General features: G+C 39.2%; 1 protein-coding gene across 2 annotated transcripts in view; it reads right to left on the bottom strand.

Moving 5' to 3' along the window:
* REC114 (REC114 meiotic recombination protein) overlaps positions 1 to 18,352 on the bottom strand; it is a 117,255-nt gene extending 98,903 nt beyond the window's left edge. For both annotated transcript variants that reach the window (XM_068555147.1, XM_068555154.1), the window contains exon 1: positions 18,194 to 18,352. In XM_068555147.1, the coding sequence (XP_068411248.1) occupies positions 18,194 to 18,352 (159 nt within the window). The remainder of the gene's footprint in view (positions 1 to 18,193) is intronic.
* Positions 18,353 to 19,219: the final 867 nt, after the last annotated feature.

Here is a 19,219-nt window from a genome sequence, read left to right as displayed (position 1 = left end):
TCTATCTTGGACTATGAGACCACGGCCGTGCATGGCAGAGGAACAAAATAGGAGGATCCTCATTTCCTGACACTGTGGAGTGTCATACAAGCCCTGTACTGTTATGTGAATAATAAACTTGCGTCTTATTTAATCCACTGTTATTTTGCATTTTCTATTATTCAGAGCCAATCTTAATCCTAATCAATAAAGCAACATAACCTGTTAACTCTTTAAAAAAGCAAGCTGCGGGCTTTCCTGGTGGCACAGTGGTTGAGAATCTGCCTGCCAATGCAGGGGATACGGGTTCGAGCCCTGGTCCGGGAGGATCCCACATGCCGCGGCACAGCTGGGCCCGTGAGCCACAACTACTGAGCCTGCGCGTCTGGAGCCTGTGCTCCGCAACAAGAGAGGCCGCGACAGTGAGAGGCCCGCACACCATAATGAAGAGTGGCCCCCACTTGCACAACTAGAGAAAGCCCTCGCACAGAAACGAAGACCCAACACAGCTAAAAATAAATAAATAATAAAAATAAAGGAATTCCTTTAAAAAAAAAAAAAAGCAAGCTGCATGAAAGAATAGTAACTCTTGACACCCGTACATCTTCATAAGAGAAGATACCACTGTTGGTAGCAGCAGTGTACAGCAGAATGGCTTGAGGAAGACAAGACTTTTAGAATCAGTTCTTCCACTCCTATGTAAACCTTTGGCAAGCTATTTAACCTAGCCAGGCATCAGCTTCTTGTATATAACATGGTAATTAGATCTAAATAGAGCTATTAAATGTGAGAATTAGTGTGAAGAGGTTTATGAAAATACTTCATAACTTATAAATCATTAAATAGTATCAGTATTACTTTATCAATTGTTCCCTATCCCCACCTTTCCTTCAGAAATGGGGCATGAAGACAGATTGCAGTACATAAGAATCACCTAGACAGTCACGCTCAGAGATTCTGATTCATTAGGTCCAGCACAAGAACCATGAATCTGCATCTTCAACAAGCACCCCCAAGGGACTGCTGAAAGTACTCTGCCTACTTACTACACTTTGAGAAACACCGCTCTAGTGATCAGACCCTACCTATTTTTGTAATCCTGTGCTCAAGTGCCCCAATATTTTAAGATTGTGATGAAACACAAGGACAGTTCCATAGCTTCTCCAGTGCCTAACTAAATGCCAAGTACCAAATAGATAATTTAATAATTTTTGTTGAATTGATGAACTGAAGTGGAAAATGACAAAATGGGACTGAATTAAATGACCCACTATGGACTTCCACTTCTGGCCAACATAATGTAACAGGGACCAAACTTGCCTTCCTGCCTGAAACAGGTAAAAAAAACTGGACAAATTAGAGGAAACAACAGTTTTCAAGACACTGGATATCAAGTAATAAAGGACACGATTCCTGAGAAATAACAGAAAGAAAGGAGGTGAGCCTTACCGTTGCCCTAGTTACTTCTTGGGGAAAGTTTACAGGCCAAAGTACAAGGAGAAGGAGCACAGGCAGAACCTGGTGAGCTGTCCCTGAGTAGAGGGGAGAGAGCTGCCAAGTCCAGGTAGGTCAGTGTGGCTAGAGTTTGCAAGCCAGAATACCGGAGAAGAGAGAGCTGTACCAAGAGAGACCCCTCCTCAAATCTTCAGCGTACACACATGTATGAGCAAATGACCAGAGGCTGGGCAAAAAACCACCTGAAAGGACTTAAAGGAACAATCCTGAGTGCTTACACAGGGCAGGGAATAGGGTCTGTTCTTATCAGCCAGAGTGAGAAACTTCATAATTTAAGGACACTGGGTAGAGTACGTATGTTGAAGAATTTTGCCTCAGGAGTGGGAAAAAAATGATCCCTAGATCAAATGCTGCTCTGGTCCCACCTGACAAAGCTCAAGCAAGACTTGAAAGGATTAAACTGTTTCCAAGTAACTTATCCCAGCAAAAAGCTCAAGAATATTTATAGGAATCCAAAAATATCCTTCACCCAACAGGGTAAAATTCATATCAGGCGTCCAATCAAAAATTACCAGGTATGCAAAGAAGAACTACTACTTCACTATTTTCAAAAATAATTTTCTTGGGCTTTTACTGAATCTTAAATTTTCCTTAAAAAAAACCCTACAATCATTTTTATCATTTTCACCCTGTGTGTTAATCTCAAAAGTCCTCACCTACATAACTGAACTGCTATTCCCCAAATGAAATATTAACACTTCTAAGACAAACAGCATAGTGGTTAAAGTAACAAGCTTTAGAGGCATGAAAAACAGGGTCTGAATTCTCTCTTAACTTATCTGTGTTCCTGGGCAAGCCACTGAACCTCTCTGAGTTTTAGTTCCCTTATCTATAAAAGGGGATAATAATATTTACTTCATAGGGCTGCTATAAGAAATATCCCGAAGTAAACAATAAATAGTAGCTATCACATCATAATTAGCACACTATCATAAAAAAAGTTCAGAAAAGTTACCACACACTCAGACATTTACTGAGCACCTATCATATGCTAGGTAATATGTAGGCAAGAGGAATATAAAGAAAAAAAAGGACACTGTTAAGAGGACCCAAAGTATATCTTATGATGAATCTGCATTTAACAGTTCAAGTACAAACTTCATTTTGTATTTCTTAATTTCTAAGTAGGGCAATTATTTTAAGTTCCTTCTTTAAAAATTAAAGGACTTTTTTCCCTTTGAAAGGAAAAAAATAAGAAGTTGTCAGGTTCAACCAATTAGGGCATGTCTGAGAAATCCTTGGAATCTGAAAAACGTGGTAAAACTTTAATTGAAAAGCAACCTGTGGGGGTGCCTTCAAGATGGCGGAGGAGTAAGACGTGGAGATCACCTTCCTCCCCACAAATACATCAAAACTACATCTACACGTGGAACAACTCCTACAGAACACCTACTGAACACTGGCAGAAGACCTCAGACTTCCCAAAAGATGCCCTCAGGCGATCTACATGCAGAGGTGGGGCCAAATCCAAAGCTGAACCCCAGGAGCTGTGTGAACAAGAGAAAGGGAAATTTCTCCCAGCAGCCTCAGGAGCAGCACATTAATTCTCCACAATCAACTTGATGTACCCTGCGTCTCTGAAATACCTCAATAGACAACGAATCATCCCAAAATTGAGGCGGTGGACTTTGGGAGCAACTGTAGACTTCGGGTTTGCTTTCTGCATCTAACTTGTTTCTGGTTTTATGTTTATCTTAGTTTAGTATCTAGAGCTTATTATCATTGGTAGATTTGTTTATTGATTTGGTTGCGCTCTTCCTTTTTAAATTTTTTTTACATATATATATTTTTTTCTTTTTTCTCTTTTTGTGAGTGTGTATGTGTATGCTTCTTTGTGTGATTCTGTCTGTATAGCTTTGCTTTTGTCATTTGTCCTAGGGTTCTTACTGTCCGTTTTCTGCTTCTGTTTTTGTTTTTGTTTTTGTTTTTTTTTAATGTCTGAAACATTTATATTAACATATTTCCATACAAATAACCCAAAGAAAGTTTAGTATTAGTTGTTTTGTTTGTTGTTTTATACTGCAGGTTCTTATTAGGCATCAATTTTATACACATCAGTGTATACATGTCAATCCCAATCGCCCAATTCAGCACACCACCATCCCCACCTCACCGCAGTTTTCCCCCCTTGGTGTCCATATGTCCATTCTCTATATCTGTGTCTCAACTTCTGCCCTGCAAACTGGCTCATCTGTACCGTTTTTCTAGGTTCCACATACATGCATTAATATACGATATTTGTTTTTCTCTTTCTGACTTACTTCACTCTGTATGACAGTCTCTAGATCCATCCACTTCTCAACAAATGACTCAATTTCATTCCTTTTTATGGCTGAGTAATATTCCACTGTATATATGTACCACAACTTCTTTATCCATTCGTCTGTTGATGGGCATTTAGGTTGCTTCCATGACCTGGCTATTGTAAATAGTGCTGCAATGAACATTCGGGTGCATGTGTCTTTTTGAATTATGGTTTTCTCTGGGTATATGTCCAGTAGTGGGATTGCTGGATCATATGGTAATTCTATTTTTAGTTTTTTAAGGAACCTCCATACTGTTCTCCATAGTGGCTGTTATCAGTTTACATTCCCACCAACAGTGCAAGAGGGTTCCCTTTTCTCCACACCCTCTCCAGCATTTGTTGTTTGTTGATTTTCTGATGATGCCCATTCTAACAGGAGTGAGGTGATACCTCATTGTAGTTTTGATTTGCATTTCTCTAATAATTAGTGATGTTGAGCATCTTTTCATGTGCTTCGTGGCCGCCTGTATGTCTTCTTTGGAGAAATGTCTATTTAGGTCTTCTGCCCATTTTTGGATTGGGGTGTTTGTTTCTTTAATATTGAGCTGAATGAGCTGTTTATATATTTTGGAGATTAATCCTTTGTCCGTTGATTCGTTTGCAAATATTTTCTCCCATTCTGAGGGTTGTCTTTTCGTCTTGTTTATGGTTTCCTTTGCTGTGCAAAAGCTTTGAAGTTTCATTAGGTCCCATTTGTTTATTTGTGTTTTTATTTCCATTACTCTAGGAGGTGGATCAAAAAAGATCTTGCTGTGATTTATGTCAAAGAGTGTTCTTCCTATGTTTTCCTCTAAGAGTTTTATAGTGTCCAGTCTTATATTTAGGTCTCTAATCCATTTTGAGTTTATTTTTGTGTATGGTGTTAGGGAGTATTCTAATTTCATTCTTTTACATGTAGCTATCCAGTTTTCCCAGCACCACTTATTGAAGAGACTGTCTTTTCTCCATTGTATATCTTTGCCTCCTTTGTCATAGATTAGTTGACCATAGGTGCGTGGGTTAATCTCTGGGCTTTCTATCTTGTTCCATTGATCTATGTTTCTGTTTTTGTGCCAGTACCATATTGTCTTGATTACTGTAGCTTTGTAGTAGAGTCTGAAGTCAGGGAGTCTGATTCCTCCAGCTCCATTTTTTTGCCTCAAGACTGCTTTGGCTATTCGGGGTCTTTTGTGTCTCCATACAAATTTTAAGATGATTTGTTCTAGCTCCGTAAAAAATGCCATTGGTAATTTGATAGGGATTGCATTGAATCTGTAGATTGCTTTGGGTAGTATACTCATTTTCACAATGTTGATTCTTCCAATCCAAGAACATGGTATATCTCTCCATCTGTTGGTATCATCTTTCATTTCTTTCATCAGTGTCTTACAGTTTTCTGCATACAGGTCTTTTGTCTCCCTAGGTAGGTTTATTCCTAGGTATTTTATTCTTTTTGTTGCAATGGTAAATGGGAGTGTTTCCATAATTTCTCTTTCAGATTTTTCATCATTAGTGTATAGGAATGCAAGAGATTTCTGTGCATTAATTTTGTATCCTGCAACTTTACCATATTCATTAATTAGCTCTAGCAGTTTTCTGGTGGCAGTTTTAGGATTCTCTATGTATAGTATCATGTCATCCGCAAACAGTGACAGTTTTACTTCTTCTTTTCCAATTTGTATTCCTTTTATTTCTTTTTCTTCTCTGATTGCCGTGGCTAGGACTTCCAGAACTATGTTGAATAATAGTGGTGAGAGTGGACATCCTTGTCTCGTTCCTGATCTTAGAGGAAATGCTTTCAGTTTTTCACCATTGAGAATGATGTTTGCTGTGGGTTTGTCATATATGGCCTTTATTATGTTGAGGTAGGTTCCCTCTATGCCCACTTTCTGGAGAGTTTTTATCAGAAATGGGTGTTGAATTTTGTCAAAAGCTTTTTCTGCATCTATTGAGATGATCATATGGTTTTTATTCTTCAATTTGTTAATATGGTGTATCACATTGATTGATTTGCGTATATTGAAGAATCCTTGCATCCCTGGGATAAATCCCACTTGATCGTGGTGTATGATCCTTTTAATGTGTTGTTGGATTCTGTTTGCTAGTATTTTGTTGAGGATCTTTGCATCTATATTCATCAGTGATATTGGTCTGTAATTTTCTTTTTTTGTAGTGTCTTTGTCTGGTTTTGGTATCAGGGTGATGGTGGCCTCATAGAATGAGTTTGGGAGTGTTCCTTCCTCTGCAATTTTTTGGAAGAGTTTGAGAAGGATAGGTGTTAGCTCTTCTCTAAATGTTTGATAGAATTCACCTGTGAAGCCATCTGGTCCTGGACTTTTGTTTGTTGGAAGATTTTTAATCACAGTTTCAATTTCATTACTTGTGATTGGTCTGTTCATATTTTCTGTTTCTTCCTGGTTCAGTCTTGGAAGGTTATACGTTTCTAAGAATTTGTCCATTTCTTCCAGGTTGTCCATTTTATTGGCATAAACTTGCTTGTAGTAGTCTCTTAGGATGCTTTGTATTTCTGCAGTGTCTGTTGTAACTTCTCCTTTTTCATTTCTGATTTTATTGATTTGAGTCCTCTCCCTCTTTTTCTTGATGAGTCTGGCTAATGGCTTATCAATTTTGTTTATCTTCTCAAAGAACCAGCTTTTAGTTTTATTGATCTTTGCTATTGTTTTCTTTGTTTCTATTTCATTTATTTCTGCTCTGATCTTTATGATTTCTTTCCTTCTGCTAACTTTGGGTTTCGTTTGTTCTTCTTTCTCTAGTTTCTTTAGGTGTAAGGTTAGATTGTTTACTTGAGATTTTTCTTGTTTCTTTAGGTAGGCTTGTATAGCTATAAACTTCCCTCTTAGAACTGCTTTCGCTGCATCCCATAGGTTTTGGGTCGTCGTGTTTTCATTGTCATTTGTCTCTAGGTATTTTTTTATTTCCTCTTTGATTTCTTCAGTGATCTCTTGGTTATTTAGTAACGTATTGTTTAGCCTCCATGTGTTTGTCTTTTTTACGTTTTTTTCCCTGTAATTCATTTCTAATCTCATAGCGTTGTGGTCAGAAAAGATGCTTGATATGATTTCAATTTTCTTAAATTTACTGAGGCTTGATTTGTGACCCAAGATATGATCTATCCTGGAGAATGTTCCATGCGCACTTGAGAAGAACGTGTAATCTGCTGTTTTTGGATGGAATGTCCTATATATATCAATTAAATCTATCTGGTCTATTGTGTCATTTAAAGCTTCTGTTTCCTTATTTATTTTCATTTTGGATGATCTGTCCATTGGTGTAAGTGAGGTGTTAAAGTCCCCCACTATGACTGTGTTACTGTCAATTTCCTCTTTTATAGCTGTTAGCAGTTGCCTTATGTATTGAGGTGCTCCTATGTTGGGTGCATATATATTTATAATTGTTATATCTTCTTCTTGGATTGATCCCTTGATCATTATGTAGTGTCCTTCCTTGTCTCTTGTAACATTCTTTATTTTAAAGTCTATTTTATCTGATATGAGTATAGCTACTCCGGCTTTCTTTTGATTTCCATTTGCATGGAATATCTTTTTCCATCCCCTCACTTTCAGTCTGTATGTGTCCCTAGGTCTAAAGTGGGTCTCTTGTAGACAGCATATATATGGGTCTTGTTTTTGTATCCATTCAGCCAGTCTATGTCTTTTGGTTGGGGCATTTAATCCATTCACGTTTAAGGTAATTATCGATATGTATGTTCCTATGACCATTTTCTTAATTGTTTTGGGTTTGCTTTTGTAGGTCCTTTACTTCTCTTGTGTTTCCCACTTAGAGAAGTTCCTTTAGCATTTGTTGTAGAGCTGGTTTGGTGGTGCTGAATTCTCTTAGCTTTTGCTTGTCTGTAAATCTTTTGATTTCTCCATCAAATCTAAATGAGATCCTTGCCGGGTAGAGTAATCTTGGTTGTAGGTTCTTCCCTTTCATCACTTTAAGTATATCATGCCACTCCCTTCTGGCTTGCAGAGTTTCTGCTGAGAAATCAGCTGTTAACCTTATGGGAGTTCCCTTGTATGTTATTTGTCATTTTTCCCTTGCTGCTTTCAATAATTTTTCTTTGTCTTTAATTTTTGCCACTTTGATTACTATGTGTCTCGGTGTGTTTCTCCTTGGGTTTATCCTGTATGGGACTCTCTGCGCTTCCTGGACTTGGGTGGCTATTTCCTTTCCCATGTTAGGGAAGTTTTCGACTATAATCTCTTCAAATATTTTCTCTGGTCCTTTCTCTCTCTCTTCACCTTCTGGGACCCCTATAATGCGAATGTTGTTGCGTTTAATGTTGTCCCAGAGGTCTCTTAGGCTGTCTTCATTTCTTTTCATTCTTTTTTCTTTAGTCTGTTCCGCAGCAGTGAATTCCACCATTCTGTCTTCCAGGTCACTTATCCGTTCTTCTGCCTCAGTTATTCTGCTATTGATTCCTTCTAGTGTAGTTTTCATTTCAGTTATTGTATTGGTCATCTCTGTTTGTTTGTTCTTTAATTCTTCTAGGTCTTTGTTAATCATTTCTTGCATCTTCTCAATCTTTGCCTCCATTCTTATTCCGAGGTCCTGGATCATCTTCACTATCATTATTCTGAATTCTTTTTCTGGAAGGTTGCCTATCTCCACTTCATTTAGTTGTTTTTCTGGGGTTTTTTTCTTGTTCCTTCATCTGGTACATAGTCCTCTGCCTTTTCATCTTGTCTATCTTTCTGTAACTGTGGTTTTTGGTCCACAGGCTGCAGGATTGTAGTTTTTCTTGCTTCTGCTCTGTTTTTGTTTTTTTTTTAGTGTAGTTTTTAGCACTTTTATCATTGGTGGATTTGTTTTTTGGTTTGGTTGCTCTCTTCTTTCTCTTTCTTTTTATTTATTACTTTTCTATTTTTAATAATTTTTTTCTATTTTAACAACTTTATTTTCTTCCTCCCTCCCTCACTCCCTCCCTCCCTCTCTCTCTTTCTTTCTTTCTTTTTCTCCCTTTTCTTCTGAGCCATGTGGCTGACAGGGTCTTGGTGCTCTGGCCGGGTGTCAGGCCTCAGCCTCTGAGGTGGGAGAACCGAGTTCAGGACACTGGTCCACCAGAGACCGCCCGGCCCCACGTAATATCAAACAGCAAAAGCTCTCCGAGAGATCTCCATCTCAATGCTAAGACCCAGCTCCACTCAATGACCAGCAAGCTACAGTGCTGGACACCCTATGCCAAACAACTAGCAAGATAGGAACACAAACCCACCCATTAGCAGCGAGGCTGCCTAAAATCATAATAAGGTCACAGACACCCGAAAACACACCACCGGACGTGGTCCTGCCCACCAGAAAGACAAGATCCAGCCTCATCCACCAGAACACAGGCACCAGTCCCCTCCACCAGGAAGCCTACACAACCCACTGAACCAACCTTACACACTGGGAGCAGACACTAAAAACAACAGGAACTACGAACCTGCAGCCTGCGACACAGAGACCCCAAACACAGTAAGTTAAGCAAAATGAGAAGACAGAGAAACACACAGCAGATGAAGGAGCTAGGTAAAAACCCATCAGACCAAACAAATGAAGAGTAAAAAGGCAGAATTCAGAGTAATGATAGTAAAGATGATCCAAAATCTTGAAAATAGAATGGAGAAAATACAAGAAACGTTTAACAAGGACCTAGAAGAACCAAAGAGCAAACAAACTATGATGAACAACACAATAAATGAAATTAAAAATTCTCTGGAAGGAATCAATAGCAGAATAACTGAGGCAGAAGAACAGATAAGTGACCAGGAAGATAAAATAGTGGAAATAACTACCATAGAGCAGAATAAAGAAAAAAGAATGAAAAGAATTGAGGACAATCTCAGAGACCTCTGGGACAACATTAAACACACCAACATTCAAATTATAGGGGTCCCAGAAACAGAAGAGAAAAAAAAGGGACTGAGAAAATATTTGAAGAGATTACAGTTGAAAACTTCCCTAAAATGGGTAAGGAGATAGTCAATCATGTCCAGGAAGTGCACAGAGTCCCATACAGGATAAATTCAAGGAGAAGCACGCCAAGACACATATTAATCAAACTACCAAAAATTAAATACAAAGAAAAAATATTAAAAGCAGCAAGGGAAAAGCAACAATTAACATACAAGGGAATTCCCATAAGGTTAACAGCTGATCTTTCAGCAGAAACTCTGCAAGCCAGAAGGGAGTGGCAGGACATATTTAAAGTGATGAAAGGGAAAAAGCTACAACCAAGATTACTCTACCCAGCAAGGATCTCATTCAGATTCAATAGAGAAATTAAAACCTTTACAGATAAGCAAAAGCTAAGAGAATTCAGCAGCACCAAACCAGCTCTACAACAAATGCTAAAGGAACTTCTCTAGGCAGGAAACACAAGAGAAGGAAAAGACTTACAATAACAAACCCAAAACAATTAAGAAAATGGTAATAGGAACATACATATCGATAACTACCTTAAATGTAAATGGATTAAATGCTCCAACCAAAAGACATAGACTGGCTGAATGGACACAAAAACAAGACGTGTACATATGTTGTCTACAAGAGACCCACTTCAGACTTAGGGATACATACAGACTGAAAGGGGATGGAAAAAGATATTCCATGCAAACGGAAATCAAAAGAAAGCTGGAGTAGCAATTCTCGTAACAGACAAAATAGACTTTATATTAAACACTATTACAAGAGACAAAGAAGGACACTACAGAATGATCAAGGGATCAATCCAAGAAAAAGATATAACAATTGTAAATATTTATGTACCCAACAAAGGAGCACCTCAATACATAAGGCAAATGCCATAAAAGGGGTAACTGACAGTAACACAATAATAGTAGGGGACTTTAACACCCCACTTTCACCAATGGACAGATCATCCATAATGAAAATAAATAAGGAAACACAAGCTTTAAATCATACATTAAACAAGATGGACTTAACTGATATTTATAGGACATTCCATCCAAAAACAGCAGATTATACTTTCTTCTCCAGTGCTCATGGAACATTCTCCAGGATAGATCATATCTTGGGTCACAAATCAAGCCTTGGTAAATTTAATAAAGTTGAAGTCGTATCAAGTATCTTTTCTGACCACAATGCTATGAGACTAGATATCAATTACAGGAAAAAAATCTGTAAAAAATACAAACACACGGAGGCTAAACAATACACTACTAAATGACCAAGAGATCACTGAAGAACTCAAAGTGGAAATCAAAAAATACCTAGAAACAAATGACAATGAAAACACAATGACCCAAAACCTATGGGATGCAGCAAAAGCAGTTCTAAGAGGGAAGTTTATAGCAATACAATCCTACCTCAAGAAACAAACATCTCAAATAAACAACCTAACCTTACACCTAAAGCAATTAGAGAAAGAAGAACAAAAAGACCCCAAAGTTAGCAGAAGGAAAGAAATCATAAAGATCAGAGCAGAAATAAATGAAATAGAAACAAAGAAAACAATAGCAAAGATCAATAAAACTAAAAGCTGGTTCTTTGAGAAGATAAACAAAATTGATAAACCATTAGCCAGACTCAACAAGAAAAAAAGGGAGAAGACTCAAATCAGTAGAATTAGAAATGAAAAGGGAAAAGTAACAACTGACACTGCAGAAACACAAAGGATCATGAGAGATTACTACAAGCAACTCTATGCCAATAAAATGGACAACGTGGAAGAAATGGACAAATTCTTAGAAAAGCAAGGCCTTCTGAGACTGAACCAGGAAGAAACAAAATATAAACAGACCAATCACAAGCACTGAAATTAAGACTGTGATTAAAAATCTTCCAACAAACAAAAGTCCAGGACCAGATGGCTTCACAGGTGAATTCTATCAAACATTTAGAGAAGAGCTAACACCTATCCTTCTCAAACTCTTCCAAAATATAGCGGAGGGAGGAAGACTCCCAAACTCATTCTACGAGGCCACCATCACCCTGATACCAAAATCAGACAAAGATGTCACAAAGAAAGAAAACTACAGGCCAATATCACTGATGAACATAGATGCAAAAATCCTCAACAAAATACTAGCAAACAGCACATTAAAAGGATCATACTCCATGATCAATTATCCTGGGATAAACCCCAGTAGGGGGTTTATCCCAGGAATGCAAGGATTCTTCAATATATGCAAATCAATCAATGTGATACACAATATTAACAAATTGAAGGAGAAAAGCGATGATCATCTCAATAGATGCAGAAAAAGCTTTCGACAAAATTCAACACCATTTTATGATAAAAACCCTCCAGAAAGTAGGCATAGAGGGAACTTACCTCAACATAATAAAGGCCATATATGACAAACCCACAGCCAATATCGTTCTCAATGGTGAAAAACTGAAACCATTTCCTCTAAGATCAGGAAGAAGACAAGGTTGTCCACTCTCACCACTATTATTCAACATAGTTTTGGAAGTTTTAGCCACAGCAATCAGGGAAGAAAAAGAAATAAAAGGAATCCAAATCGGAAAAGAAGAAGTAAAGCTGTCACTGTTTGCAGACAACATGATACTATACATAGAGAATCCTAAAGATGCTACCAGAAAACTACTAGAGGTAATCAATGAATCTGGTAAAGTAGCAGGATACAAAATTAATGCACAGAAATCTCTTGCATTCTTATACATCATTTTTCCTAATGATGAAAAATCTGAAAGAGAAATTAAGGAAACACTCCCATTTACCATTGCAACAAAAAGAATAAAATACCTAGGAATAAACCTACCTAAGGAGACAGAAGACCTGTATGAAGAAAACTATAAGACACTGATGAAAGAAATTAAAGATGATACAAACAGATGGAGAGATATACCATGTTCTTGGATTGGAAGAATCAACATTGTGAAAATGACTCTACTACCCAAAGCAATCTACAGATTCAATGCAATCCCTATCAAACCACCAATGGCATTTTTCACAGAACTAGAACAAAAAATTTCACAATTTGTATAGAAACACAAAAGACCCCGAATAGCCAAAGCAATCCTGAGGAAGAAAAACAGAGCTGGAGGACTCAGGCTCCTGGACTTCAGACTATACTACAAAGCTACAGTAATCAAGACAGTATGGTACTGGCACAGAAACAGAAATATAGATCAGTGGAACAGGATAGAAAGCCCAGAGATAAACCCATGCACAAAAAAGGTTCACCTTATCTTTGATAAAGCAGGCAAGAATACACAATGGAGAAAAGACAGCCGCTTCAATAAGTTGTGCTGGGAAAACTGGACAGGTACATGTAAAAGAATGAAATTAGAACACCTGCTAACACCATACACAATAAATAAAATAAACTCAAAATGGATTAAAGACCTAAATGTAAGGCCAGACACTATCAAACTCTTAGAGGAAAACATAGGCAGAACACTCTATGGCATAAATCACAGCAAGATCCTTTTTGACCCACCTCCTAGAGAAATGGAAATAAAAACAAAAATAAACAAGTGGGACCTAATGAAACTAAAAGCTTTTGCACAGCAAAGGAAACCATAAACAAGACAAAAAGACAACCCTCAGAATGGGAGAAAATATTTGTAAATTAAGCAACTGACAAAGGATTAATCTCCAAAATATACAAGCAGCTCATGCAGCTCAATATCAAAAAAACAAACAACCCAATCCAAAAATGGGCCGAAGACCTAAATAAACATTTCTCCAAAGAAGATATACAGACTGCCAACAAACACATGAAAGGATGCCCAACATCACTAATCAATAGAGAAATGCAAGTCAAAACTACGATGAGGTATCACCTCACACCAGTCAGAATGGCCATCATCAAAAACTCTACAAACAATAAATGCTGGAGAGGGTGTGGAGAAAAGGGAACCCTCTTGCACTATTGGTGGGAAAGTAAACTGATACAGCCACTATGGAGAACAGTATGCAGGTTCCTTAAAAAACTAAAAATAGAACTACCATATGACCCAGCAATCCCACTACTGGGCATATACCCTGAGAAAACCATAATTCAGAAAGAGTCATGTACCACAATGTTCATTGCAGCTCTATTTACAATAGCCAGGACATGGAAGCAACCTAAGTGTCCACTGACAGATGAATGGATAAAGAAGATGTGGCACATATATACAGTGGAATATTACTCAGCCATAAAAAGAAACAAAACTGAGTTATTTGTAGTGAGGTGGATGGACCTAGAGTCTGTCATACAGAGTGAAGTAAGTCAGAAAGAGAAAAACAAATACTGTATGCTAACACATATATATGGAATCTAAAAAAAAAAAAAAAAAAGTTCTGAAGAACCTAGGGGCAGGACCGGAATAAAGATGCAGACATAGAGAATGGACTTCAGGACACGGGGAGGGGAAGGGTAAGCTGGGACGAACTGAGAGAGTGGCATGGACATATATACACTACCAAATGTAAAATAGATAGCTAGTGGGAAGCAGCCACATGGCACAGGGAGATCAGCTCGGTGCTCTGTGTCCACCTAGAGGGGTGGGATAGGGAGGGTGGGAGGGAGATGCAAGAGGGAGGAGATATCGGGATATATGCATATGTATAGCTGATTCACTTTGTTATACAGCAGAAACTTGCACACCATTGTAAAGCTATTATACTCCAATAAAGATGTTTAAAAAATAAATAAATAAAATAAAAGCAACCTGCAATTAACATCACCTTTCAAAATTATCCTCAAATTAGTAAACTAAATTACATTCAGCCATAAAATACATAAAATGGAGCAATCTGTTATTATGATAATCCTTTCAGAAAGGCTGGGCTAACAGATGTAAGGAATTAAAATCAAGTTCAAGATGTATTTCATTTGCTCATTCCACTTAAATGACAGATGGTTTAAATATTAACCCTATTAATAAAATGTTTGCATATTCATTACGAATCTGATTGCCTTACCTCATAACTCCACAAATTTATTTTATTAATTTTACTATAGGGCTGCCCATTTCATTCAAGGTCTTCTACACTCTTGCCTCGCAAAGTCTGGTCCTTGAACCAACAGCATCAGCATCACCTGGAAGCTGGTTAGAACTACAGAATTTCACTGCCCATACCAGACCTACTAAGTCAGAATTTGCATTTTTCAAAAATGTCCCCAAGTGATTTCCATGCACATTGACATCTGAGTAGCACAGTTCTAAACTGTTGATTTTTTTTCACACTTTTTTTTTTTACAGTATTACAAAAAGTGTATTTGCTTCCAAATTGTGGTTAACTTATCTACAGATAGTAACTTTTCATAATAATTCAATTCAGACAAATAAATCAATATATACATTCCATAGTCTATATATAAGATGTCTTAGACTTGACTTTACCTCTCAACTAGGACTTCAAGTCTTAGAAGTACCAGACTTGTTGTACTATTCATTTTTTCTCTTAAGTCAACATTTTTGCCTTAGCATGTAGCCACTGTGATGAAAGTCTTCTCTGTAATTAAACAACTATATAGAACAGTACCAGGAAATCAGATTCTCCCCACAATTTCAGGAAAAAATGAAAAAACTCAAAATAGATTTCAAGGTTGAACTTAAAAGTCCCCTAGAGAAAAAAAAGCCCAGAATGACTCTATTCTCCACAATAATATATTTTTATGCTTTACCTACCACATTTTTTTTACTGCAGGTACCACATATTTTTAAAATGAAAAATTCACATGGGACTTAGTGAAGCTCTTTAGATGGCTCATCTTTTATCATTACTATTGCACAATAGTCACAGAACTCATAAAATAGAACAAATCTTGTTTTCTCTTTCGTTTTTCCCTCCCAAAATGACAGACCTGGGCTGAAACTGATCACAGCAGGTAGGATGGTTCGGCACAGATTCAAAGGAAGGTACAAATGTTCAGTTTTCAAAAGCACTGCAAAAGCCAAACCTCATCCCTTGTCACTGTAGCTGTGGCTTTATGCCAAACATCAGAAAACTGTTGAAAAGTGCTGCTCCTTATACTCAATTATGAAGAGCTTTGCAAAGAAAAGGGAAAAAAAGTAATAACAGCTCCTTCGGATGGTCAAATATCCCTGGCCTCTGGGTTGCAAGATAGGAATCTAATAGTTACCCATTTGCATCTGAGGCCATGCATCCAACAAAGACGCCTGAGGAGAAAGGGTTTAAAGGGTGTTTAAAGAAGGTATCAAGGAACCTGTTGGGCAGTTTCAAAAATTAATTATGTCCTCAAACGTTCCCAGTTCTTTTTACAAGATCCTATTATAGATCAGTCATTCTTCAATTTAACTCTTTATTCACCCTATTTTGCATCTGCAGCCTATACAATTTCTCAGGATAACGTGTTCCACAAGAGTACAACTAAGTATTTAATGCCTTTTTTAATGGTCTTAGCTCTAACAGTCTAGATGTGGTGAACAATTCATTATGCCCCATCTCTACTCACATTCACAGCCAAGTGTCTGAGAAGAGGTGTCCATGCACAACGGCCACACTTCCTCACCTACTAGTCACTCTTCAGCCCACCCCTATCTGGCTTCCACCCCCTTCACTCCACTGAAACTTCTCTTGGTAAAGACCATTAAGGACCTTCATGTTGCTAAATCCAATGGACACCCCTTAGTCGTCATTATCCTTCACTCTGCAGCATTATTCAACAAAGTTAATTGTTCTCTCCCTCTTGAAGTAACTTTTTGTAGCTTTGATGGACCTGCTTTCTCCTGGGTGCCTCCCAACTCTCTGTCCCTTGCCAATCTTCTTTAGGGACTCGGTCCCCTCCTGACCTACCTTGGGGCTTGGTCCTGGAATCTCGTATCATCTCATAACTATAAATGTCACCTTCGTGTTGATGACACATTTACATCTCCAGCCCAGATGTTTCTTCTGAGTCTAGACCAGCATACCCAACTACCCATTCAATATCCCCACTTGGATGCTGCATAAACACATTGAAACCCAATACATCTGAAACTGAAGTCTTGGATCTTTCCTTCAGTGTTCCTCCTCCAGTGTTTCCCAACCCAGTTGATCCTGCCAGAAACCCAAAAGTTCTTTACTCTCACCACTTATACCCAATCAATCTCCAAGTCCTGTCATCTTGGCCTCCAAAGTATAGCTTTAACATGCCCGGTCTCCCCATTTCTACTGCCATCCTCCCTCCCCATCCTCCCACCCCTGCCCTCCCGTCTAAGTCATTACCATCTCTTGCCTGCCACACTGCAAAAGCATTCTATGTAAAAAAAAAAAAAAAAAAAAAAGCATTCTATGTGATCTGCCTGACTCTACTCATATTCCTCTCCAATTCTATTCCTCTCCAATTCTATTCCGCTCCAATTCTATCTCCACACTTCAACCAGAGTGAACTTTCAAAGATGAAAATGCTCCAACTTAAAACCCTTCAGTGGCTTCCTATTGGTTTTAGGACACTGTTCACAAGGCATCTGCCTACCTCTCCAGACAACCTCATCCCATGTTATCAGTCTCCTTGTTCTCTAAGCACCAGCCTTACTCTTTCTGTCTGCACATTACAAATGCTGAGGTTTTCCAGGTGCGGGGCCTCTGCACACGTTACATCCTCTACCTGGAATATTTGTTCTCTTTCTTTTACTTTTCTCCTACCCGCTGCTGCCCGAACCACACCAACACATACACACATGCATAATCCAAAACCCCAGGGTCCACATCCAATAGTCAAGCCAGACCAAAAGGAACTGAATGATCAGCAACCCATGGCATTAAAACATATCACCAGGACAAAAAAAAAAAAAAAAAAGGATAATATCAGTAAACCCTTACATAACTTTATATGAGGCACTGTTCCAGGTGATTTATATATATTAACTTAATCAGTGCTCACAACAATCTTACCAAGTAGATACTATTACTATCCCTATTTTAAGATAAGGTAAATAAGGTACAGAGAGAATAAGTAACTTAACCAAGGTCACAGAAATTCAGTGGCAAAGCTAGGATTCAAATTTAGTCCTTCTTCTGTGTAATGCTTGACTGCCTGAAGAAAGACAACTTGATTAAAGACTATTCAACCCTCCCTTCCACATAAGGGATGTGAAACTAGTTTACATAATTATACAGTATCTGCATAAATACTATGTCCTCCACTAGACTAAAAACAAACGAGGGCAGGGATCATTTATACCTTGTTCACTGATATACATCCCCGAGCACCGTGAATAAAATCTAACACATAACTGACGCTCAGTAAATATCTGTCGAATATGTGAACGTTTACCACTCCCTTGCATAATTATTTTGAGAATGCACAGGGTTCCAATCATTATACGTATTTCCTACGTTAGCTGTCGGCTAACCGCCCCTATCAGTCCTCTCCTTCTGTCGGCGTAGCTCTCGGCAGGGCACTCGGGTACCAGGCCACAGTCTCCCCTCCCTCCCCGCGGCGGGGTGAGAGCCTCCCGGCCCTTCCCGCCCTCAGGCCTCACCTTCCATGTTGGGGAAGAGGCTGTGCCAGCTTCCTGGCCAGGCCCAGGCGGCTCTCCAGTGCCCGAGGGCATGAAGCGGCCATACCGCTGCAGAGGCCACTGTGCCGCATCTCCTCCCGGGAGCCCGAAGCCCGCGTGCTCTTTTCCCGCCTCCGCCATGTTCGGCCTCCTGGCTAGCGCAGCCACAGCTCGCGGGTGCCTGCCAATCGGCTCAACTAACCAATCAGGAAGCGAGGTGACCCAAGGCCCACCCTCCCCAAGAGTGGAAGCCAATGGACAGGCCCCGGAGACTCGAACGGGAAGCTGGGTGAGGAGGAGCGGGGTGGGGGAGTTGGAGGGGAGTAGGGGTTGGGGGCGGTGCTCTTCGGGTTAAAGGCGTAGCTGTGGACCTTGGGTGTCTTCTCGCCGTGGTGGACAAAGTGAGGATGGTAACTTCCATCTTGAAGTGGGGCTGTGACGCTTATAAATGGTAGTTGGTCTTGCCTTTGCTTCGTTCGGGCCCTCCCCTTCCCTCAGGCAGCCCAGGTCATTGTCCAGCCGCTCTGGGACCTTTGGGAAAACTGGACGACTCCCTGTGACTTCTACGTGCTGGGACTAGGCCGGCTCTTCGAGGCTGTCTGGACAAGTGTGTTTTCCTTCCTCACAGAAGACTTTCAGATGACAGTGGCGCTGCTCACCTCAACCCCACCGCAACACGGCCCCAGTTCCACCCACCATTCAGGAAGTAGGGTTATTTCCTCATCATCCTGCAGCCCACTAGACATATTCCCTCCAGACGGGCAAATTCTCTTTTAAAGAAGGTAGAGAATGGGTGGGATGTTGCCGACAGTGAAAGGTGTGCCTCAGTCAAAAGCAGGTGCAACTCGATGACAGGCCTGCGTGATTTACAATCAACAAAGCACTTCTACATCTGTTATTTCATTTGTCCTCTCAATAACCTTGTGGTAAATTAAAGAAGCAAAACAGAGATTATTACCCCCGTTGAATAGATGGAGGCAAAATAATGTCCTGAGAGTAGAAGCAATT

The sequence above is a fragment of the Eschrichtius robustus genome, chromosome 1, assembly GCF_028021215.1.
Source record: "Eschrichtius robustus isolate mEscRob2 chromosome 1, mEscRob2.pri, whole genome shotgun sequence".
In the NCBI taxonomy this organism is placed as follows: Eukaryota; Metazoa; Chordata; class Mammalia; order Artiodactyla; family Eschrichtiidae; genus Eschrichtius; species Eschrichtius robustus.
Note: the sequence above shows the minus strand (reverse complement) of the source record. Positions and strands in the feature narration are given on the sequence as shown.